The sequence below is a fragment of the Sapajus apella genome, unplaced genomic scaffold, assembly GCF_009761245.1.
Source record: "Sapajus apella isolate SASKATOON/1434 unplaced genomic scaffold, GSC_monkey_1.0 scaffold6, whole genome shotgun sequence".
In the NCBI taxonomy this organism is placed as follows: Eukaryota; Metazoa; Chordata; class Mammalia; order Primates; family Cebidae; genus Sapajus; species Sapajus apella.
In genome coordinates, this window is record NW_022436946.1 from 26,468,772 (window position 1) to 26,495,594 (window position 26,823).

General features: G+C 33.9%; 1 protein-coding gene across 1 annotated transcript in view; it reads left to right on the forward strand.

The window, feature by feature from the left end:
• The window catches only part of TRDN (triadin), a 377,062-nt gene that overhangs the window by 229,087 nt on the left and 121,152 nt on the right, over positions 1 to 26,823 (forward strand). The window contains exons 14-21 of the mRNA XM_032274890.1: positions 445 to 474; positions 2,698 to 2,727; positions 3,457 to 3,477; positions 6,903 to 6,935; positions 7,057 to 7,083; positions 9,104 to 9,130; positions 17,514 to 17,561; positions 26,703 to 26,750. Of these exons, the coding sequence (XP_032130781.1) occupies positions 445 to 474; positions 2,698 to 2,727; positions 3,457 to 3,477; positions 6,903 to 6,935; positions 7,057 to 7,083; positions 9,104 to 9,130; positions 17,514 to 17,561; positions 26,703 to 26,750 (264 nt within the window). The remainder of the gene's footprint in view (positions 1 to 444; positions 475 to 2,697; positions 2,728 to 3,456; positions 3,478 to 6,902; positions 6,936 to 7,056; positions 7,084 to 9,103; positions 9,131 to 17,513; positions 17,562 to 26,702; positions 26,751 to 26,823) is intronic.

Genomic DNA, 26,823 nt, shown 5'->3' on the forward strand with positions numbered 1-26,823 from the left:
TGGTATATAATTCTTCAGTAGCTAGGCATAGATAATGGAATATCTATGGAATAGATATCTATCATAGATGTCACTTCACTTTTTTTTATTAATCCAGTCATAACCCGTATTTTATGATCTTCTACAAGAGATTGTGATTTCCTCAGATATAACAATTTAAAATCTAGAATGAATTTACACTAAACATATACTTATAAATTTGACTTCTTGTCTATGTAACTTAATATATTTTTATTTTTCTTTTGCTAATGCTTATTTCTGTTTTTAAAAATTCTTATGTGAAATAATATTTTCTGCTTATACTCTTATCACAGATTTGGATGAATTAACTAGTCTGTAGGTGACCACTGAATTTATGAATGCATGGAATACATTCTCATATTCTGGGGAATATTCTGAAGAATGGTCATTTCATATGTCTTAATGCCATTTTCATTATTTCAGCAGAAACTAAAAAGGATGAAAAGAAGGAAGGTATGTTTTATGCAAAATCCCACCGGGCCTTTTGTGAGAACAATTTACCAATATTCTGAGTTGGGTTTTGACTGTTATCCTGCCTATATTCCCCTTGGATAACTGGACTATTATGTGCATACATTTTACATGAATGTGCTTTTTCTACTTCACCTCACACAGAATGGTGAGACACTTTTCGAAACTAATTTTAATGTAGTCTTTCTCAAGATACAAGGAATAAAACATAGCTTCTCAAAATCCTAGAGCTCCTACTCTGTTGAGAGTTTTATCAAATTTCAGAACTTTGTACAATACAGATCCCTTCTTATTGGCATTCAAATAAAAGTCTTCTAAGCCTTTGGGCATATAAAACAGTAGTCAAGGTTTATTAAGAAAAATCTATTATAAAATTATTTTTATTGTAGTGTGCTGGACACAATACTGTTTAATAAATGATGAATAAGTAAATGTTTTGTCTCAGGAATCTATTATTTTTTAAATCAAGGTTTGTTTTTTTTCCCTTACAAATAAAACATATTCCTGTTACAGAAAAATTTGAAATTCAGAAACAGAGGTAATAAAACTTTGCCTAATTTTTAAATCTGTCCCCAATTATCATTAGTAAGTTGGCATATTTTCTTCTAATCTCTCTTCATACACACTCACATACACACAAAAAGTCATTTTATGTTATGCTTTTATTTTTATTTTGCATTGCTTAATCTTTTTTAGTTAATATTTTCTAGATTGTGGCATAATTAGCAAAACTATCATTTGAATAATTCTGTATTTTTCTATTGTGTGACTATACCACAAATTCGTCAACACTCTCTTACTGTTCAGAGGGCAGTGTTTAATATTCCCATTATTGGGAGACACAAAGCAATGTCGTGAAAAAAGCATTTCCCTAAATATGTATTTTTAGGATAATATTACATTTTTCACTTTGGATTTCTAGAAATGGAATTGCTACATCAAAAATCATGTTCATTTTTATGAATTTCTGGATTCTTTTCTTACTTTGTTTCCAAAAATGGGTTTCTAGCTTATACTTCTATGGAAGTGGGACATTACCTTCACCACACTCTTACTGACATTGGTTATCATTTGTACATAAAACAATTTTAATGACCATATGACTGCCTTTTGTGAAGAGACAATGTGTCTGTTGTCATAGTCAAACATTTTAGTTTCATTTCTTCAACATGGAAATGAAGTCGTGATACCATCACAGCACTATAAGGCATACATATCCATTAACGTGCAAATTATTAGTGAATGTCTACTGTTCAGGGTTCCAAACCATATAATTTTAAGCCAGAAAACAATTTAGCTACCTTTTACAGGTATCATTTCATAGTTCATTGTTATGGTTCTAATTCCAACAATAGAGAATTTTAAAATTGTTAGAGAAACAGTAAAAGAAAGGGCAAAGAAGATAAAAAAGAAAATATCCTAAGCAAAAATTCAAGTTAAGGTGTTTCCATCTTCAAACAAATGAGGTTAAAAACCTCTTGTTTTCATTTTCAAGTTTTAGGAGCAGAAAGTTTCATGGCCTAAATAATATAAAATAATAAATTTATCAGATCTAGGCATTCAGCCTATCTACTATAAACAAAATAGATGTCTTTTGACCATTAAGTATACATAACTACATAAAAGCTATAAATATAGTGATGTATTCACCAGTAACCCATGAGTAAACACTAACCTATTTCTTTTCCATTACCGTACGAATAACTGAATATCTGTATTGAAAGTGTATTGATTTTCAAAAAGAGTGCAGCACAATTCACCTGGACTGACTTAGATTGAACAAAAGAAAAGTTTTCAAGCTAACTTCATGAACTCCTAAGCATCTTTATGGAAATCAACCATATATTTACTCAGTTTCATGTTCTATTAACAGGTTATTAACTTATATAGGCAAAGCAAAATGTCTTTAGAAATTTTATGTGAATATATTTTCCTTTGTATTTTTCAATGTTTTATATTTTTGTAAAATATTATTAATATACAATAATGAAAATACTTTATAGAGTTCCTCACCCCTGCTTCATTCTAATACTCATTTCCCAAAAAACAGAACAGTTTCTAAGTCTCATATTTTAGAAATATATCATGTAACTTATCAATTTTTTTGAACAATTTTATTTCATTATTCAAAGAAATTTGTTGTGAGCTAATCAGCTGTTGATTTATTATATCTGTTTTATCAATAATTTATCTTTGTTTTTCCAGATCCCAAGAAAACAAAAAAACCTGCAGAAGGTACTGAATATATTTCTTTTTTTCTGCCTTATGTTTGATGAACCCTAAAAGAGCATACCTTTTTAAAGGATTGACATAGAAAAAGGAATTACGTGTGGCATAGAGGAGAAGAAAAAATGATTGAGATTGAGAGAGAGACAGCCAAATCTATTCTGACGATACTCCTGTGAGAAGTATTTGGCAGTAATAGAAATAAATACTGCATATATTTACCTTTCAAAGTAATTGTTTCCAAAGAAATGTTTACTTGACAAGATATTGAAAACTGCTCAATATCAAACATTTATTTTACTAGAAAGCACATACTCAATTACATTTGCATACACCAGCATCAATTAGGAACTGATTTGTTCCTTTTAGTCTTGAATAATTCATTTGGCAAGCATACCTGTACCTTCTGGACTTGTTCACATGTGTTTATGCATATAGTGTGTTTATGTGTTTTCATGTGTTTAAGAAACACATATCAGGTGTAAATAATTTAAAAAGGTTAAACAGTACAATCCCGGGTTAATTTGTTGTCATATGTTTGCCAATCAAATTATGGAAGTACCTACAGTAATTGACAATACCTCAGAGCCTCACTGTTAAATTTCACCTCTCTGTGAAATTTAAGGAGAGAAAATTGGGAGGAGGGGTGGGAAAAATTACAGTCTAATCAATATGTAGGGTAGTAAATTTTATTTTTAAAGGCTTTAAGAGCAATTATTTTGTTTATATTTCTTTCAGTAGAACAACCCAAGGGAAAAAGTAAGGAAATGCATGCAGTGTATTTGTGTACTTTTTTAAACTACTATTATTATTATTGGCCTGCTGCTATAAATAAACCTGCAATTTTGAATCCGCCTTTCCTATGTTTTATGCATGTAAACTCTGTTTATTTATTTATTTTGTCCATGTGAAGGAATACACAATCTGGGGTTAGAGTGGACTGAGAGGCGTAGTAATCATTTTTAGAGCTCTTTCTCAAGCTCATGCAATCATCTAACAATGCTCTTGACAGGCTTGTACACAAAAGTAAAGCTGCATTTCATTGACCCAAACTGCTGTGTTTTTGTAAATTTAGTCTTCCTAATCTGGTTAGTTCTCAGTCCTTAGAAAAGACTGACTAGATGTTCTTTTACAGGCTAGTTTTATTACTTTTTTTCTTATCTTTCTTTTTGTAATCTGTAAATATTTTGGCATGTTCACATGATAATGACGTTTTGCCCATAACAGAATTTTTCCCCGATAGGCACTATGAGCTCTAATAGCATTGTTATTTAGCCTCATCCACAGTTGCTTTAAGACACTATTAAAGCTGTGTGCTAACAATTCAGTCAAGCTCAATACCTTAAGGTATGTCTTTCACAAATATATGTTCTCCTCTGAAGAAAATAGTATATATTTAACAAATGAAAGCAAAAAAAAAAAAAAAAACCCAACACCTAACCTTACTCAATTAACTATTAAATATAGCACATTACCAACAATATAGGGATTTTAAGATTTTAATGTTATCGAAAATATGTTTTAAAATGTATACCAATTAAGAAATATACTTATGTATGTTTTGACCCTACAAAAAGTAAAGATACTGAGACATTCAGTGTCATAAAAATGCTCTAAAATGCCCTGTGGAGAGACTCATGAAATTATACTACAACTCAGCCAGAGGGAGCAATCCATCTATAGAGAGGTATGAGTTTTCTCAGTTCCAGATTTACGTGTGTGCAGAGCTGCTGATGAGTACTGGCACAGCAATACAGAAACCACTGTATAAGCACTGCACCGGCAGGAAAATGGAGGACAACTGGAGATTCAAAAAAATAATATTAAAGTATATATAGAGAGAGCCTTAAGACTCTTTACTACAGTTTATATTGTTTAAAAGTTCCTGCAGACACTGCAGTCCTTGGCAATCTTCCCGGCACTGATGCACTTAATAAATAAACATGCCTTCTCACACATTCATTCACAACCCAACTGTTTCCCCCTTTGAAAAGGTCTGCAGATCATGACTTGGGCAGCAATAAGGAGAAGAAATAGTTTTCTTCAAAACATCTAAAAATTCTTTTGAAATGCACTTATTTGCTCTGGTTTAACATCTATACTTGCCTTTATTATTGCTAGTGTCGTATCTTTGAATTTCCTCGATTTGGATTTTTTGTCTTCAGGATTGCTTTATTCAGTGATACACTCCAATTCTATATTTTATTTTGCTTCTACTTTTCCAGTAATCACAACTTAATGATTGTTCATTTTTCAGATATTTTTAATCATGGCAAGGGAAACAGGATGAGGAGCACAAGAGATCGTCCTGTACATTTTGTAAATTTGTGTGATCTGTATTTTTTTTTAAATAAAAAGTAAAAGGATGAGGCCTCAAAAATCAACCATAAGCATGAGTTTGCGGTCCCTATAGAATTAAAGGGTAAATTAATGTATATTTATTAAGGTAATTCAATAATTACATCCTGAACTATCCTATATAATGAACAAATTAGCACATGTAATTTTCAACTTATATTATGGTTTTCTGATAAGATCGAAGGGACTTTATTTTATCTTTTAATCTTATGTATAGCTGGTATCCGATTTTGATGCATACTCAAATATGCTTCCAGTACTGTTTTGACTGTTATCACTGATTATTTGAGACTCTCATCATAAATTTCACAGAAATGTTTTATAATTAGAGCTTCAGTTAAGCAATAAATTAAACAATGCATTTAATTGCTCTTCTTTTGCCAGACAACTTTTGATTATGTTCTTACTTTCTTTAATCTTAGCTAAATTGTTGTAGCTTCTTCTTTTTGACCTGCAATACTTGGTCAAGCCATTTGTTTTATTTTTTTTTATTTTACTGCTTAAATGCTATCTTAAAAGAGGATAAGTGACACTTATGCCATACTTAAATGACTACAAGTCTGGCAAACAAAATTGCATACTTGAGAAAATTATGTGATGACCATAGAAGAGTCTATGACACTCCCTGGTTTTAAAATATAGTTTGTAGAATTCTTTCAGCATGTACATATTCTGCTCTTCAAAATCTATTCATTAAATAAAACTTTAAGAATCTTACCATTATTTTCCTTTAAAATATTAGATAAAAATATGTGTATATTATTTTTTGAAAATCTTCTTTTAAATTAATTTGACAAGCTTGTCAAGGCAAAATAAATAAGAATAGAAATGCAGAGAATAGCACTTCATATAAAATTAGTGCTTGCAATTCTTATAAAATTAGTACTTATTATAATGTAAATGTCAGCTTATTCTTGAGAACAAGATAACTCTTTGTCTCATAAAATATTGACGAAAGTAGATTCCTAAAAAAGGATATAAAGAGGACTCCAAAAGGAGCATTTGTCTAAAATCAAGGAAAATGTTTCACCCTGAAACTTCTTTTTCTATTTTAGTGTCTTAAATGTGCCTCACAAAGCCTTCATCTTAGCTTAACAGCTATCTCTTCAGTGTGAGAAGATTCTTAGAAAAGGCAGTCCACATGAAATGTGTTATCTTCATCTTTCTGATAATTATTTTTAAATAACTGCAATAAGGTGGGGTGCTGTGGCTCATGCCTGTAATCCTAGCACTTTGAGAGGCTGAGGTGGGTGGATTTATTGAGCCCAGAAGTTTGAGACCAGCCTGGGAAACATGGTGAAACTTTGTCTACACACACGCACACACACACACACACACACACACACACACACACACACACTACAAATTTGGCTAGACATGGTGGTGCGTGTCTGTGGTCCTAGCTACTTGGGAGGCTGAGGTTGGAGGATTAATTAAGCCCAGGAAGTGGAGGCTGCAGTGAACTAGAATTGTACCATTGTACTACAACCTGGGCAACAGAACAAGGCCCTGTCTCAAAAAACTAAGCCATTTTTTTAAAAAGTTGTAATAATTATCTTTTGTACTTACTATTTTGACTCAAATTTATTATCTGTAAAAAATTTGAATTCCTCTAATATTCAGAATATTTTGATGCTGCCCCATAAAGAAATTCACAAGATAAATGGAAGGAAGAGTTATTTTAAGTGTACATCTTAGTCTTTCTGTGGAAGCTATTATTAGTTGCTGCAATCTGGCATCAGCACATGCATGCTTCTTTATGTTAAAACAATTAAGTTCTGATTCATAAAATTTGGAATAATAATAACAATAATAATATGTTTCAGAACAGGAAAAGAAAGATAAACATGTGGAACCAGGTACCTGTTTTTAAACTCGTCTATCCTCACAATTTCATAATATTATTTGATTTACAATTGAATACTAAATTGCAATTGAATGACATAGAATATCGATGTTTTTCTTTCTTTTTTGATATAGCAAAATCACCAAAGAAGGAACACTCAGGTGAGTAAGACTACTGTTGCTGAACTTCAAATACTGATGTCCAGGGTTTATTAATGCTGTAGCGTCAGACAGGTGGTAAGGCAGTACCAGTAAAGGGCAGGGAATGCTTCCAACTCACAGTGTTTTTTCCAAGTTCTTGACATGGACATAACAATGCAGTTTTAGAAAGTCAAATGTTACACCCATGCTCCTCAATGTGTGTTCTGTGAACTAGCAGCATCAGGATTACCCTAGAGGTTATTAGAAATGCAGAATTTCTGGCCCCACTTAAGACCTACAGAATCAGAGTCTGCACCTTCACAAGATACTCAGTGAATTCATCTGTGCAGTGTTCATGGCGCACTGTTTTACAGTTTAGTGTCAAAGCAAAAGAAAACAACAAGAAAACACATTATTTAAATGCAGTATACAGTGCTTTGTTTTTAAATTATGGAATAATTACTTCCAGCAAGTATTCTCGCCCTATTCATAATCTTACTTAATAACATTTCCTGTGTGCTCAAGTGAGGTGCAGTGAGAATAAAAGTAGATTTTTGCTCTAAATATATTTACCTTCTGATGAGAAAAAACTGAATTGAGAGTTAAACAACCAGACAAATGAACCTATCAACAAAAACTAAAAGTGCAGCTGATATGGATACCAAATTATTGTCTTGAAGTTTTCTATTTAACCTGACCAATTAGTCATTTCAAATGATAATTTCCAAAACCACTTGTATTTATCTAATTTAAAAATATCACCTCTTGATTTTGCCTGGTTAAATCCTACTGAAAGAGCTTCACTGAATTAAGTGCTGTGTGTGCATGTGTATATTGGTGGTCATAACTTCATGTAATACCCATTAGTCATTCTTCCCATTTCATTTTATTTAAATGGAAATGGCACCTGCTCAATCTTATTTAAATAACCATGCAAAGATGCTCAATTTTAGTCTCACCCTGCCACAAACCACGGCAAACTACAGGTTTGAGTTCACATTATTCATTTTTCAAGATTATAAAATATCCTGAGATAACCCAAATCTGTTTTAAGTGTCTGTCCAATTACTTCCCATAGCATCATTTTCTTGTGTAATATTTCATGTGATGTTAAAATCACATTATCTTTTCCTTTTTCTACCTTAAATAGTCAGAAATTAGAAGCAGCAGACTGTTTTTTCTCTTTATTTCCAGAGCACCTATTGTAATGCCAGGACCCAGCGGGCACTTAGTAATAGTTTATTGGGTGAAGGAAGAAACACTAAATAGAATAATTACATTTTTATATATTTAAAAACTGAAGACTTTAAAATAATTTACAAGATTCAATAATTGCACATTTCAGCATTTCGCATTTCACAGTATTTGACCTTTGGAAGAAATGTTTTGTCTACTTTACAGAAAACACTCTGTTGGCTCAGAGTTGCATTTCCTCAAGCATAACACGTCTTCTTGCTTATACATGTAAGAAGAAACCTAAGATAGAGAATGCATTATAGAAAGATGGAGACACCTACAGAACAACTATTAGTGTAGCCAGTTTTAAAAGTTCTAATAGTAAAATATTACTGTCTAATATTGAACCTGACAAAATATAGTAAATTGCTGAAATCGTTATCTAGTTATTTCAGTGTGTGATTACAATGCAGCAACCTAGCAGTAATTAGCTGTAGTTCAAAAATTAAAACCACTTATTTGAATAATTTACCAAGTGAATTCATTCTTTTCATACAATTTTATAGACGTTGAGGAAAATGTGTTTGTATGTAAAAAAAAAATCAGATCCTTGGACAACTAAAATCAGAGAGTAAGATGAATGAGTCATGAATGAACGTTCTGTGTTGGGAGAATTGTATGAAAAACAAACAATAAAATTCTATGGAACAGTATTGTATTTTCTCTTTCTCAGATCTTATTTTTCTTTAGCTTCCAATATTATACACACAATCTTTAAGCAATTAAAGTAAACTTAAAATTATTTTGGAAAGAGATAAGTAGACTTGTAATTACTGTTAACCTTATTATTTCTTGTCATTAACAGTTCCAAGTGAAAAACAAGTAAAAGCAAGTATGTTGAACAAAACTTTTAAAGAAGAGCATATTTTAGCAGCTTACTCATTTGAGTTTTCTAGTATAGCCTATGCTAATGCTCATTTTGAGGATGGCTTACCAGCTTCTTGGTATGATTATTTGTTGTATTGAAGTAATATGCAAAATTACTTATCCTTGTCTTTTCTGTGAATTCATTCTTATTAAAATTCATCTATAGAGCTTTCATTGAATTTGTCTACATCATAACTACTTTGTGAAGTGCTTATATTTTAATTTCTCATTTTGCAGAATAAGTGAACTGTTTAGTTTCTTAAACACATCAGACTGAATTATCCTAATGATAAATAACTTGATCAAACCAGTTGGCAACCTAATTTGTCTACCATGAATATTCTGTCTCTAATTAAATGTAGCCTCTCAACATTGTATTACCCATTGCTCTTGTAATGTCACAATTCCCTATTAAGGTTTTTATTCTCAGAGTATGAAGTATTATCTGATAACCATCACATACCATGGCATTTGCAGCAATGGTAGCTTTGATAATATGCTTAGGGAAAAATGCTGAGAAATTGTTGGTATTTCTTAATTTGATGAAACATCTGACTGTCATTAATAAAAGTTATTTTGAGCATAATGGAAAGTATTTTGTTTTAGGAAGAAATACATAGGCTTCATATATATGATTTAGGTCAATCCTCAGTTCTATGCATGATATCAATGTGCTTATATATTTTTAAGGTATTAGAGGTAAATATGTATTGGTGACATTACTAATACATAAAAAATGCATATTTTATTTAGTGATGAGTTTTTGAGAGATTATATCAGTGGATAAATCAGATAATAATTGGAAGATATATTGAGTAGCTTGGTAGGAATGTCTTTTTTAAAAAAAATTACAGTTGGAAGTATACACATAAAGTCCCATCGAATTTACTCACATTGAGAACTTCGCAACAGTTTTAATATGAATCTAAAATTACATTTATATTTCCATGAAAAATTTTAGTTGAATGTAAAGCTGATTGAAACTCTATATTATGGAGTCTTTATTATGCTGATACTTCATCTGTAGAAATGCATAATCAAGAAAATATATAAAACAAATCTGATAATTTTGCAGCACTGGAAGGGAGTTTTAGATTGAAGATTGCTCTGAACATGAACATTTTCTTCCTAGAAAAATGTGACATATAGATAAAAATATTCATTTGCAATAAAAAAAGTCTGTAAGTTTTGCTATCTATGAAACACACTATCCAATCAGATTTTGAAGAGATCAGCATATTTTGCAGGAAATTAGCACATTAGGTTGCCAAATCATCTTAAACCCAATAAAAGTTTCAAAAGACTTAATATTCTACTCCCTATAAGGGTGAGAGATTTGCACTTGACTTGGACATTATCTTTCAACACAAAAATTAATTAGACATAATATACAAGCTGCTTAAATTATCTGATAACAAGATGACCAGCCACTTCCCTAGCTAGAAATGTATTTTGATATTGAAATTATACAGCAGAAGAATTTTTACTCAGCTGCTATATACAGCAGGCTACTTATAAAGTTAATGCGTAAAGTGAAAATTACATATTGTTACAGATACTCTTGTAAACCCTTTAAATCATCCATATAGTATGGTACACATAGTTTTCTTTACATGACCTGCACATTTGGGATGTGATTTTATAGTATGTTAAATTGTGAGAACAAATGAGAATGATAAAGATAGATGAATTAGCATAAACTACGTATTGATGTGATGCAATTACATAGTATTGAATTTAAAGGGATAGATGAGATTGACAGTGGTAAAGCCAGGCCAAGGAGAAGGTAAAAGGGGATTTGTCATTAACACTGGATTAAAGAACATAACTGGAAGGTGCATTGAGTTATTGGTATGGGATTGTTAACTCTAGGTTCCAAGGAAACACATGAAAATACGAAAAATACTGGAGGACTTGGACAAGCTTGGGAATTACATCAAATTCAGAATAATGGATGCATTAGTCCATTTTCATGCTGCTGATAAAGACATACCCTGGACTGGGCAATTTACAAAAGAAAGAGGTTTAATGAATTTACAGCCCCACATGGCTGGGGAGGCCTCACAATCATAGTGGAAGGCAAGAAGGAGCAAGTCCGTTTTACATGGTTAGTGGCAAGCAAAGAGAGTTTGTGTGGGGAAAATCCCATTTTAAAACCATTAGATCTTGTGAGACTTATTCACTATCATGAGAACAGCATGGGAAAGACTTGCCCCCATGATTCAATTACCTCCCACCGGGTCCCTCCCGCAATGTGTGGGAATTCAAAATGAGATTTGGGTGCCGCCATAGCCAGACCATATCAAGAGTCTCATAGTAACACGAGCTTCAAGAAAATGCAAACCTTTCAGATTACTGGTGCAATGCTAAGGAAGAGCCCTTCATGCTTCCCCATTGAAAGCTATGTGTCACGGTGTGGTGTGGATGAAGAAACAGTACCTTGGACTAGGCAGGGATGCCAAACCTAGACTGACAATTTCTGCAAGTCAGCAAAGACTCATGGCATAAGCAAAAATATCTCAACACATCCAGCTCCCCTCCCTGCATTCCCTTCATGTGCGTTTCCACGCGTGGAATAGCAACGCAGAGGTTAACAATATAATTGGTCATTTCTAAGCAGGAAGAGGATCTGACAAGTGGATGTTTAGATTTTAGAGAACTTCATGCCTTTAACACTATGTATATGGTGAATCTTCAAGAAAGAATGTAGGAGACATTGTTTACCAAATATAGGTGACCACATCACTCTTTTCTTTTTCATTGACCTCATCAAGGATCACTATTTTTCAGGATGTTGGGTAGCATTGTCCCAGGTCACTTTAATCCACCTCAAGAACGTTGGAGCTGGGATCATGTTATTCCACATGCATGATCAGCCAGCCAGTGGTGAGTTTGATTTTTGAGTAAAATAACCACCAAAGCCCAGGATAAGTCCAAAGTATAGTGAATTTTAACTTTGATCTAATAATCAGGCATTTTTCACCCATTGATTTTAGCACTGCACAGATTAGGTGGTATGTTTAGCCACCAAGCCTATTTTTATCTCCTTAACCACACTTCAGTGTCTAAATGTGTGAATCAGATCTCTATCATCTAATCCACTAATATATGTCAGGATCATTTAGGAGACACTTATATGCAGAATTTAAAATTAAAGATTCCTCAAGGACCTAGAAATAGAAATTTCATTTGACCCAGCAATCCCATTACTGGGTATATATCCAAAGGTTTATAAATCATTCTGTTATAAAGTCACATGCACAGGTATGTTCATTGTGGCACTGTTTATAACAGCAAAGACTTGGAAGCAACCCAAATGCCCATCAATGATAGACTGGACAAGGAAAATGTGGCACATATACACCATGGAATACTATGCAGTCATAAAAATTGATGACTTCGTGTCCTTTGTAGGGACATGGATGAATCTGGAAACCATTGTTCTCAGTAAACTGACAGAAGAACAGGAAAACAAACATCGCATGTTCTCACTCATAGGCAGGTGTTGAACAATGAGAACACATGGAAACAGGGAGGGGAGCATCACACACTGGGGTCTGTTGGCGGGCAATAGGGAAGGGACAGAGGTGGGTAAGGAGGTTGGAAAGGGAAAACATAGGGAAAAATGAGCACTAGATAAAGAAAGCATTGAAAAAAAGAAAAATACAAATGTTCTATAAACATATCAAAAGATGTTCAACCTCTAAGTAATAATGGAATTGTACTTAAAAGTACAAGAGAGCATTTTACATAAGACTAATTTTCAAAATGAGAGAATAGGCTCATTCTGGTGATGGCAGTGATATGGAGCAAAAGAAACTCATACATACACTGCTGATATGAATGCAGAATTTGGGGAGAAAAGTGTGTCATTTTTCTAGGGTACATGCCTAGCAATTTTACCTCTATGAAAATTATTGCACAATGTGCACAAGGAGACACATGTACAGGAATGTTCATAGCAGAATTGTTTAGAAAACACAAAACTGGATGTGACCTAGTGCCCATTGGCAGGAGAATAAAACTATAGTTTGTAGAATATACATTGGAGTGCTAGACAGCAGTTAAGTTAATCAACTACAGCACTAATATCAACATAGTTATATCTCAGAAAATAATACAATTTAAATTATACAGTTCAATTTATATAATATCTCACTAAATATTATAACTTAATGTAATTTATATAAAACTATCTTACCTTTATTTTGAGGCAAATACATGTAATAAAAACTCATAGAGAAAAATAAGGAAATAATTACTACAAAATGCAGGCCAACTGTAACTTTGAGATAGAGAGAGAAGCATGCAGTGCTAGTAAGACAAGTAAGAGGTTTCAAAGACCTTGGTGATATTCTGTTTCTTAGGTTTATAAGAGGTTGCAAAGGTGAACATTCTTTATTGCTATTTATTAGAATGTGCAAAAATGTTATGTGTCTTCTATTTATGTGATATCTTTCACAGTAAAACGGGTCTAAAAAATAGAGAGTGAGAGGATAGAAGTGATAGTGAGTGCAGCAGCTGTCTGGGAGCTACATGGAATGTAAAGAGATGAGGCAGCTGAAAATGTCATATAGAATTGAAGGATGTGGTTGTCTGTGGTTCTAAAGAGTGACATGCTTCCGAGGCATTGTGAAGCATCAGTGAAGGAGGAAACTGATGAGGTAGCTGACAGAAGCAGTACTGGCAAGAACAAAGGCCCTGACTGGGCAAAAGGAGATGGAGTCCAGAAAAAATATGGAAGGATTGGTAGCAAATACAGGTGGGAACTGATAACCTTTTAGAACTGGAAAGAAAAATGGAAGCATATGTACTGCTGAGGTGGTGGAAAAGTGAGGTAGTCTAGTCTGCCTGTATTTTCTCTATGAATTTCTCAACAGCAGCTTACTTCTATGTTGTAGGATGTTTAAGGAGGGAAGAGAATATTTGAAACACTTGTTAAGAGTATGAGAAATCAACTTTATTGGGTCTGTGGTAGTATTGCTGGCCAGTGCTGAGTGATCTCATAAATGTGATTTGAAGTGAGGTCTGCTGAAGAGTGAGGGTCTTCCTTCAGCTTGGAAGACTGCTCAGGCAGTAGGCATAAAGTATTTGGTGTTCTGGCAGACATGGTGGGTTGATATGTGCCTCCCACCAAAAGATATGCTGAAATCCTAGCCTGGAAGCTATGAATGTGACCTGATTTTGAAATAGGGTCTTCATAGATGTAATCAAGTTAAGATGAGGCCATACTGGATTAGGTGGGCCCTCAATCTTATGATTGATATCCTTATAAGAAGAGGAAATTTGGGACACACAGACACATATAGAAGACTGCCTCATGAACATAAAATCAGAAACTGCAGCAATACAGCTTTAAGCCAAGGAATGCCAAGGGTTCCCGGTAATTAGCAGACTCTAGGAGGAGGCAAGGAAGGATTCTTCCCAAGATCCTTTAGAAGGAGCTCTCCAGGGTCCTGCCAACACCTTAATTTTGGACTTCTATCCTCTGGAACTTTGGAAAAATACATTTCTTTTGTTTTTATCTACCCAACAGTTTTAAGGCAGTCCTAGGAAATTAATACAGCAGATTACCACAACAACAGAATATGTGTGAACCATTCAACTATGGCTCATTTATGCATAAGCATGGTAAAAAGTAAAGTGAGGGTATGAGGAAAATCTTGAAAAATGAGAAAGTGGCAAGATCAAAGGATTGGAAGTATTAATGGAGTCAGATACTGTTTAACAGTTATTCTTGTGTAACTGAGCTCTAAAGAGACAAAATGATGCCAAAGAATAGAATTTTTAAAATCAATGTTGTGGTAGTAAAGGAAGATTCTGAGGGCACTAATATAGTTGGAAACTACCAGAGAAGTTGGGTTTCTAGTTTTCCTAATTGAGGATGCCAAGGAGGTCAAAGATCATGTAGTTCTATAAATTATGTACATTAGTGACTCCCAACCCTGGCAAAATGTTAGAGTATCGTGGAAATCAAAAATATATCAATACTCCAGGCTTGCCCCAAACTCATTAACTTAGAATCTCAAAGTTCTGTTGCCCACCCCAGATATCTGAATATCATAGACTTAGAAACAATCCCCAGCTTATTCTAAGGTACAGACAGGGTTAATAATTGTTCTTAATATTCATAGCAGTAGAGAGGATGATAACTATGTGTGAAAATAATCAATGAATGGCAGGATAGGCCACAAGACTGGTTGATGACAATAATGAAGAAGAGTGGAGACTGGTGCAACCTGATAGCATGTGCTTCAAAAGAACTGAGGTCTGGAGGAAGCAAGGAGATAATCTAGGAAGAGTAATAAGAAACAAAGAGGATATAAATACAATCACTTCTAGGCACCTTGGTATGTGGAGGATGTAAACAAACATTCTCCATTTTAGAAGACTACCTGTAGGAGGGGATACAGTGTCCTTAGTGAGCTAGGATTTGATTAAAGGAAGAAAGTAAAATGAGCATTCTTAGAAGAGGCTGAAGATACAGAAGTGTGTGCTGCTGATGGACAGAGGACACAGAGGAAGGGTTTTGGAAGTAGGTCAGCTACTAAGAGAAACACAGAGCCACATGGACTCTGGTTTCTGCTATAAGGCTGAAACTCATGTTAGTAACCGAGGTAAGTAGAGTGGGGATTCACAGTAGGATTAGTCTTGACTGACACATAGGGGAAGTTTGGTAATCAGTTTCCAAAGTGTGGTCCAAACCAGGAGCATAAGCATCTCCTGGGAACTGTTTAAAAATGCAGGTTCTCAGAACGTGCCTCCAACTTACTGAATCAGACCGTTTGCGCTCAGCATCTGTTTCAGTAGCTCTCCAGGGTGGACCTGATGCATGCTTAAGTTTAAGAACCATTGATCTAAAAAGTCTTACCTGAAAGGTATAAACAGCCAGGGTCTGTTCACTCTTGAAGCTCAGGGTCTTGAGATAACTCAAAGAAGAGGTTATTTATGCCACTTCTTTTCTGAGTTTAAATTGTGACTCTTGGGGCATTTATCATTGTGGAATTAAAACCTGAAAGTGATGTGATGACCTCCTTATGATGTCTGGTGTCTCTCAAAAGCCAGGATTTTGTGGCATAGAGAGGATGAAGGCAGGCCTTGTTTGGTTTGGTTTTTCCCACAGCCTCAGTGCTGAACATATATATAAATACCAAAGGGGGCCAATTGTTCAAACTGTGTCCAAATACATATAAATACCAATAAGAATAAAAATAAGAATATATATGCCCAAGGGAAATAACTGCAGCTAATCAAAAGTTATACAATGAGTAAATAAAGCTTTGTGAAAATTCACGAGCTTATTATTATTATTATTTTATTTCCCTGTGGACTAGAGAAAATTTTGACTTTAACTAGCTTCGATTTGTGGTCCAGTATTTTTTCCTAGCACCAACTTTTCAGATCATGGCTTCACGGCAGCTCTCATATCTTCCACTCCAGGTATTTAGAAAAATCAAAAGCCCATTTTGGGTCTTTTCATTCTCTTTCTCTCTCTTGAGGAAATATTCAGATGAAATTTCCTATAATATTACGGCTAATCTTTTATAATGTAAAACTAATTCAGTGAGGTCAAATATTGTTTGCCTGCATTCAGTATTAAGGGTTAAACAACTTTTAACAGCCTCAATCATGATTAAAAGCTAAAGAAACAAGCCCTCTTAAATGCTCTTCCTTATAATTCATATATACCCTTAAAATTTGTAGACTATGGCCAGATGTGGTGGTTCATGCTTTTAATCCCAGCACTTTGGGAGGCCGAGGCGGGTGGATCACCTGAGGTTAGAAGTTTGAGACCAGCCTAGCCAACATGGTGAAACCCCATCTCTAGTAAAAAAAAAACCAAAAAACAAAAATTAGCCAGCCATGGTGCCAGACCCCTGTAATCTCAACTACTTAGGAGTCTGGGCTAGGAGAATTGTTTGAACCTAAGAGGCAGAGGTTGCAATGAGCTGAGATTGTGTCACTGCACTCCAACCTTGGCAATAAGAGTGAATCTCTGCCTCTAAAAAAGAAAAAAAAAGTTACAGATTAATAAATTAGTATCACACTGTATTGAATGTGGACTTAATTTTAAGTACCATTGATCTAAAGTCTATGGAATAGGTCACTACCTACGTTTTTAAGATAATACAGTTGTACCTTGGAAGACAATTATTTTTATTTAAGGAAGTGTATTAATTAAAAAAAAACATATAAGCACTTTGTATTTTGGCTTTCTCTGCAGCTTGCTTTGCTCTCATGTGCAACATACATTTTATCTTTTGTTTAGTTTTATGCTCAATAGTATAAGATATGAGTTTGGCATCACTAATATCCACTTCTCATTCCTTTAATATCTGAACTTGCAGAAACTGAACGAGCCAAAGAGGAGGTTGGTGCTGTTTCAAGTAAAAAAGGTAAATGCAGATTAAAGATAAAGAGTTCACGACTATAACTTATTTTTGCTAATGTTTCTAACTTAATGTATTGCTTTGTGCTTATAGAAGCACTCTATTTATTGACTTTACTAGTTCACTGATATATAAACAAACCTATTTTGCACAAGATTTAATCTTTAGTATTCTAAAGCCAATAGTTTTATTCCTTTAGGACCATACATTGAAGCTAGTTATGCTAGTCAAGCTGCAAGTTAATTTTGAAAAATTATAGAAATGTAACTGTTTAAACTCCATAGGATACTCATCATCTGGTGAGCATTCAAGTGCAATATACTGCCTCAGGAGATTAGGAATCAAACAAATGAAACTTTAACTAAAAGTATCCACATGAACAAGATTCACTTTGTTCAAGAATGGTATAAAATTAGGAAATGGATTATATGAAATGCTGACTTGGAGACAGTTTGCTTTAAGAACTATATTGGGAAGTCAGAAATGAAATCAATAATGCAGCCAGTGTTTTTGGATATATTTCAAGAGACAATTTCAGTAAGGCTATCCTCAACATACACATATGCATACACACACACAAACCTGCACACATACCCTTACACACATACTCCTCTAAAACCACATAACATGTTCTCCCAAAAGACTATTTTATTGCACATGCATTAAAGAAAAACATATGAAAGGATTGTAGGGAGATATAAAATATATATGACACATATTCACAAACTCAATCCTAATGTATACATATGAATGTAAATGAATATGAGAATGTAACTTAATATCTAGTAGAAATTTGTGTTTATTGATAAATACAATATAAATTAATGTTAGCTATTATATAAATTAATTTATCAATTATTTTATATATACATATATCTCTAAGGGAAAATAAAAATTAGATAATGGATTCTTACAGAAAAAATATGAACTGTATTTTAAGATTATAATTAGAGGCAGCTAAGTTATTGAAATTAATAGATGCTCTCTTTCAAATACAGCTCTATTATTCTGAATTTACAGTAGATAAGGATAAAATCTGTTTCCCAGTAATTTTCTTTTTATAATCTGATATTTGTAATGTCATTTTTCAGTTGGGTGATCATGATACATCTTTCGTTGACATCATTTGTACTATAAATGGTAGAGTCATTTATCAGAAGTTCTTATTAATGTGGTGTCACATTCTTGATTACATTCCTCATTGGTATTAAGTGAAATGTGGGTTAAACTTGTTTGCTTCAAAGTTGTGGTTACAAGAAAAGACTGAGTCTTTATAATATAGAGTCAGAGAAAATCACTATCCTAGACACTGACACAGAGTTCATGGGTTCAGTAAGTGGACTTAAGGCCAAAGCACTGATTTATGTAGAAAGAACAAAAGTGGGGTCAAGTTATGTTAAAAAAAATTAGGCAAGCCTAAAAACAAGATGTCCAAACGGCAGAAGATGGGTTTCTTTCAGAATTACATTTTATTTTTATTTTTTCATTTTCTTTTTTAATTTTTTGAGACGGAGCCTCGCTCTGTCGCCAGGCTGGAGTGCAGGGGCGCGATCTCTGCTCACTGCAACTTCCGCCTCCCGGTTTCAAGCGATTCTCCTGCCTCAGCCTCCCGAGTAGCTGGGACTACAGGCGCCCAACATCACGCCCAACTAATTTTGTATTTTTAATAGAGACGGATTTTACCATGTTGGCCGTTATGGTCTCCATCTCTTGACCTCGCGATCCGCCCGCTTCGTCCCCCCAAAGTGCTGGGATTACAGGCATGAGCCACTGCACCCGCCTGGAATTAGATTTTATAGAGAGAGCCTTATTGAATCCATGTTTTTGGAAGAGACACAGTTAAGAAGCAAAGATTGAACTCCTGGTACCTGATCCATGTACAGACTCTGCATCACTGGAAGCCTGAGTATTGTTAGAAGAAAACCCTTGGCCAAATTATATTTAACAGAGTTTAATTGAGCAAAAAAATGATTCATTAATCAGACAGCTTCCTTAGCCAGAGTAGGCTCAGAGAAACTTCAGCACAGCCCCGGGGTGGAGGGATTTATGGACAAAACAAGGAACATGACACACAGAAAAAGAAAGTGAGACACAGCAACAGCTAGATTAGTTATAGTTTAGTTTGCCTTATTTGGACACAGTTTGAACAGTTGCCCCCCTTTGGTTAGCCAAAACTTGATTAGCACAAAAGTAGATTATACCTCCATTTGGATTCACTATGTACAGAGAATCCTCTAGGCCAAACTCAAAATATGTAAGGAGGCAACTTTAGGCCAAACTTAATTGAACAGTATTTAGGGTAGAAATACAACCACACATAGCATGGGATTCAATCAGGACAAATTGGAGTTAGCAGAGAGACAGAACTGAAATTGAACCATCAACTAGTGAACTCACCAGAGTCCTCAACCAAGAATGGTCATTGAGTTTATAGAGTATGGCGAAATATTTTGATTGGGGATAAATAGACTTGCTTGTCAGACTTAGAGAGAAGTGAAAGGAAATAAATTATCTATTTATTCGTGTAAATTATTGACACCAAATACATTGCTTCTAGTTGATCATAGACCTCATACCCTAATTTGCAATTTAAATGTACTTCTTCATAGTGAGTTTGCTTGCAACTACAGCGCAAGCAGAAATAAGTGTTCTTTTCAAAGTGACTATAACTGTTTTGAAACACATGAAGGGTTTTACTGACTTGACAAATTACAAACAAAAATCAAAGGAGACTTTTCTTTACCAAGTAAGTCGTTCTACCTCTCGCTGACAATCAGCTGGGCATGAAAATATGTATTGCTTTCATCATGTATTTACCACCCAGTGCACAAATTCTGCAATACGCAGCATACTTTACAAGTTGTCCACCTCTAGCCTTTCACAAGTAAGTAGAATAAGAAAGTATTTTTTTAAGATATTATGAAATTGTTCTAAATCGAGGCTTAAACTATGAACTGTGTACAATGTTAAGTGGAAATTACTATTTTTGTAATTGTTTTAAAATTTTTGAAGATGAAGAATAATTTAACATTTTAAGGTTTTAACTGTAATTTGTCATTTTATGGGTAGCATAAATTGCCTTATATTAAGCCCTACTTTTAAGTCATATTTTCTTTGGAGATACATAGTATTTCATCATTAACATAATATCAGCTTGCTGATTTATATCTTTTTTCACCTTGCAGTTTTCTAATCATTTTCATATTCATTCACCATGTATTTCTGAATTATATATTATATGAAAAGTCAAGAAAAATTTTAAATATTAAGACTGTTCTTAAGCAATACTAAAAATATGTGAATCTTTATTGAGTCACTAAGTTGGCCTCAGGTTTTACTATATTTCAAGGCTGAAAGCCATCAAGGTAAAGAGATAAATACAAATAAAGTTTTACAGAAGTTTAAAAATTAATCTTACCTAGGGAAAAGGCAATGTGTAGGATATGACTTTAGAGTTAAGCCCTAAATAAGAGACAGAGTTTTGCTATGTAAATGAGTTAGGAAAATATCTTGGGCATAGATTTCGGAGCAAGGCAAAGTGATACAAATTTGTATTATGTATATGAGGAACAACAGGAATCTCAAGACCATTGTAGGAATTAATACAACCTGGGTTAATAATGCAATAAAGGGCCTTATTTTAAAATTGGACTTTATTTCATGGGCAATTAGGGAGGTGATGAAAAATTGTAAGTATATAAATAACACTCAAACATATGCTTTAGGAAAAGTAATTCAAAAAGGAAAAATTTGAAATAGGCAGATTAGGAAGCTTTCTCAACAATGTAGTGAGAAGTATTAGGACCTGGACTAGGGCATTAGTTATGAGATTGGAAGTGAGGGAGATTCTGTTAGCACTTATAAAGAGATAGATTCAATGGAATTTCACTACTGATAAGCTTTGGGAGGGAAGAAAAGAAAAATTTAATGATAATAGCGTTTTTTCAGACTGGCTGCTAGAAGAATATAAATATTCTTAATAACAATAAAAAAAGAAAAGCAAAAGAGCTTGGAGAGGAAAGGCAAGTTTAATTTTAGATAAATTTAAGTCAAACTGCTAGTAGCGTATAAAGGTAGCATCACATAGGTGATTCTAGAAGTACAACCAGAGCTCCAGACAATGATAGGCTGGAGATGTATTGGGTGCCCTCTGCATACGGTAACTGAGCTTGTCATGATGATATAAGGTACATTTACATCTGAATTTGTAGGGGGAAAGAACAAGGAGAATCAAAGGTAAAAGCAGACTAAAATAACCGGTAACTGCAGGAAAAAAAAAAAAAAAACCTTTCAATAGCAAGGTGGTGGTCATGGGATCTGTCAGGCACATAATTATTGATAATTTTCAATAGAGAATTTTCAGGGTAGTGACACTCATAAAAGCTAAAGAGTGACAGATTGAATGAGGAAAGAGGAAGTGAAGTATATGAGCAATGACGATGAAGATAGTTGGCTGTGAATAAAAAATAGAATAGTGAATAAAAAATAGAATAGTAACTGGTGTTACTTAACCTGTCTCCATCTCTCATTTAATCTCAGAGGTAATGTTTCTCCTCTTCAAGACCAGTTTCTCTAGTTTTTTCTTCCTAATCAGTCATCCATCCTATTTTGTGGCATTTTCTCTTTTTGTTACTGGGATTGTTCCTCATCTTGGAAATGTTTTTTCTCAGTTTCGAAATTACTTCTTTTTTTTTTTTTTTTTTTTTTTTTGATTTGCACCCCTCTCTCTGTCTCTCTGTCTTTCTACCATTTTATCTCCTTCCCATGCTAGCCAGCCTTCTAGATTCCTAACACTGCCTTGCCTCTGGCCTTCCACAGGGACTAAGCTCCTGTCCCTTCCATGCCACTGAAACTCCACCCAATGCTGACGACATCATCATTGCTAAGCCAATAGAATCATTCCATTCTCATGTTACTAGATTTCTCAGTTGCGTTTGTCACTTTGTCTCTACTCCAAACTTCTCTGTTGTTGGGCTACCATGACAATGTAGTCTCTTGGTTCTCTCTGTATGGCTAGCCTTTATTTCTGTACTTTTTTTGTTCATCTTTTGCCTCTTAATTGTTAGTGTTCCTCATAATTCATTATTAATTGTCTGAACTCATTCTATACTCCTTCATTTTGAGATATATCCACTCTCAAGGTTGAAACTCTGTCCTATATCATGAAGTTTTTTCAATCCTGCATCCCCATCTCAGAATTTTTTTATGAATTTCAGGCTTGTATGTTCAACTGTCCAATAAATACCTTCAAATTCACCTTCACAATAGCTAATGTATGCTGGGCTTAATACCTAGGTGATGGGTTGATAGGCACAGCAAACCACCATGGCACATGTTTATCTATGTAACAAACCTGCACTTCCTGCACTTGTACCCCGGAATTTAAAATAAAAATTAACAACAACAAAAAAAAAATCCACCTTCACCTTCAAACTATCTTAACCTGAACTTCTCATTTGCTTTTTCCAACTTACTGTTTCTTGAGAATATTTTCTCCTATTTGCAGCCATTACTACGATACTAAGTCAGGCCTTCATTGTCTTCTACCAGAACCACTGAAATAACTTCATACTGCCCTCATGATTTTATTTTTATTTCACTAATATTCATCCCAACAGCCACAATAATTTAGTAAAACCATAAAACTGAATAAACCACTCCAGATTTAGTACTCTGTTCTCCAGTTTTCCATAAGATAAAATCCAAGCTTGTTAAAATGGCATATAGAGTCCCCCCAAGAACCGGTTCCTATATTCTTTTCCAACTTCATCTTTAGGCATGCCTTGTTTTCTATGCTACAACAATCCCATAATGCTACGTTCGTAATTCCGGGTATGTTAGAAAACTCTAGGAAGACTGGAGCAGAAAGTGATGGCCTTGTGAACAGATTGAGTAGTTAACGTCTTCTGAGAACTGATGAGAAACCTCTCTTTCCTCTTTCCACCATAATATATATCCAGAGACCAAATTGATGCATGTTTTTCTTTCATAATTAGTGATTTATTCCAATGTTTCAGTCAATGACATCTCCAGCCAGTACCTGTAAAATGTGAATAGATCATGGGAAGTTCTTGTATTTCTGGCAGTATCTTCTATCTTTGGAAATAATAGTTCATCATGCTGTGCCTGTGGGTTTACATCTCGGAAGTAGTATGTGTCATATGAGAGACACTTCAAACTGCACAGTATTTTCTTACCATTCTTCACTTCCTCACCACTATTCTAGCATACTTCTCTTCCAGTAAGTCTCACTTCTCCATTTAAAACTACCTACGAATAAGAGGCATACATCAGAGCCTCCATAGGTGACATGGGAAAAAAAGGGAGAGATGTCAATTGTATTGGAGAATTGGGTCCTGAAGGAAAATTGTAGGGAATAATAATGAAATATAACCATGATGGAGGCAAATCTTTTTAAGTAAAATACAAAAAAAAAGTAGCCACAAAAAAAGATTGATAAATTGTATTTAATTAACATTAAAACTCCTGTTAATGTAAACCAGAGTAAAAAATGTAAGTGGGAAAAGACATTTATAGCATATATATATATATATAGAGAGAGAGAGAGAGATATATAGATCTATGTGTGTGTGTGTGTGTGTGTGTGTATCTTTAAAAAGACTCATTTAGAATATTACAAATGCATACAAATCAATTTAAAAAACATATAGAAATTAGGCAAAAATCTTAAAGAGGCACTATTGGTATTTCAGTTATCAAGAATAACTGAAATTAAAGCCAAAATGTGATACTGCAACATAGAAAAACTGATATTTTTCTAAGAGATGATATTAGGATATGTGCAATTTAAAAGAAAAAAAATTATTTTATTTATTTTTTGTTACAGTGTAAGGGAAAGATATGAATTAAATTAGTCCATTCTTTCCCTACTTAGATTTCCTGTGCTTCCAGAATACAATTGCTAGTGCCTGCAATTGTGGAGAAGTTTTAGCCATTATCTCTTCAAATATTGCTTCTTCCTCACACTCTCTAATTTTTATAAGTTCAATTAGATTTATGTTAAGATGAGCTATATCTTCTATGCCTGTTAACCTCTTGAATATTGTCCATCTTTTTGTTTCTCTGGGATGAATTCCAGGCTATTTCTTCAGATTGGTATTTCTAGTTTGATCTTTACTCCTTGCTTAAGTCTAACTTATCTATGAACAATTTTAATTTTTTTGCAGAAGTTTTCTTTATTTTTCAAATTTAATTTGCCTTTTAAGGAAAATGTATTACAGCCCTAAAATAAGATTAGATGAATAAATAGGAGTTACCTGTGAAAGTGAGATGATTGTGTTTTAGGCAGAGGTAAATAAAATAATAACAGCTTCTATTTACTGAGTTATGTGGTGCCACCAGGCTGATTTCCTCAAATTGTTTTCACTTAGACCTTGAAACGGCCCTTGTAGCATTATCTGTGCTTTTAACATAAAGAGTAAGACTCCAGGTAAACTAATGTGCACTCAAGTTGCAGTAATTCAGTGGCAAAACTGGATTGGACCAAAATAATCATTGCTCTTTCTTCTAGGACATATACCCCTTAGAATAACCAGAATTGTGGTTGCCCTTCAAGGGAATTTAATAATTCCAGGATAAACTGGACAGTTCCTTTCTGATTATAACTCATTTCTGGAAGGTCATCTCAGGAGTTTCTTGGGACTCGTGTCTTTATTTCAACATTGAAGGCCAACTTGCTTCACCCTTCCCTCTGTCCTAACCCTAATACTGACTGTGATATAACAAAAATGGCAAAATAAAGAGCATAGCATTCATTGGCATTTACCCTATAATATCTTGTGTTACATAAGATTTATCTACAGGTGTGATTTGTGAGGTTTATGCGTATTTATTTACTTTTTAGTTTAACACCTTCCTTGCTTCTTAGTAATATGGTTTGCTTTATTTTGGGGTCATACTTGAGTAAAATAATAGGTAACTTTCCTGGAAATATAGGGTATTTTTTTCTAACCAGCGCATAGTCAGTTTTTTTTGATATCTTTTTTTTTTTCAACAGATGTAATTAAAGGTGAAATTCATTTCCTTCTCTCCCTTCCTCCCTCCATCCTTTTTTCTTTCCTAATTACATTGTCTTTTTAAAAAGATCAGGACCAGTTACCTTATAAACATTTTGATTGGTCTGATTATCTCTTCATAATATGGTTTAACATGTTCTATACTTCTGGTATTTGATTAAACTGAAAGCTATATATGGCTTAGATAAACTTCAGGTGGATACTTTGGAAAGAATACTTTAGAGACGATACTGTATTTGCCACATAGTGTGTCATCAGAAAGCACAGGATGCCTGGATGTCCTGATACGAATAAATGTTTCTAAGTTGCATCAATGGGTTAAGTTGGCTACAGACATATTTCTTCATTTTAAAGTTGTGTTTTTCCCCCTGCAGTTCTATGTAACATAACACTTGGGTGCAATAGCAATAGTCAGTGCCTCATCCATCTTTCTTCTAATGGTCGCTAGTGAACTCTTAAGATTCTTGCTTGAGTCAATTATTTCAATGGTGTGCACCAATTCTGAGTGAGAAATTTGTACTGTTCTACTTTTTGACTGACTGTCAACCACTGTAAATAGGCAAACAGTGAATATTTCTAAGAGCTATTGCTCTTAGAGAAAGGGGTACAGCACCCAAATAATCCTCTTTTGGTTACTGGTGATTTGGGATGATTTCATTTAGTATTTAAATGAATCTCAAGCATGACTAAACTATTCTTTCAGTTGATTAAGCCATGTTAAGCTTGAATTTAAAGGAGCATCTAGTTGACATTTACAAGACACCAAGTGTCTCCAGCAATAACCTGGAATGTAAGTAGATTAATCACAGTCCTGTCAAGTGGAATTCTACATAGAGCTTGTTTATCAAAGCAGAGTATAAACGAATAAAGCAGATACCGATTGTAGAAATGTAGAAAGAAGAATGCAAGGGATTATTACTTTTTTCTCTAATTCTTTAGATATAAAATCTGATTTCAACTGGATTATAGAGAAATGAAAAATATTTAAGAAGCTTTAAAATAACTTATGTAGAAAAAAGAGTTAGTATTGAAAGAACTCCAAAATGCTTTTTTGAGCAGAAGCAGCATTTTTGTCTGGAACTCTTCTTTAAACCTTATCTTTGTTTGGCAGCTGTACCTGGAAAGAAGGAAGAGAAAACAACGAAGACAGTGGAGCAAGGTAAAAAAAAATGAAGGAGGTTGACATTATCTTCTTTAGAAAGACAACAACATGCGGAGGAAAGCACTGGATT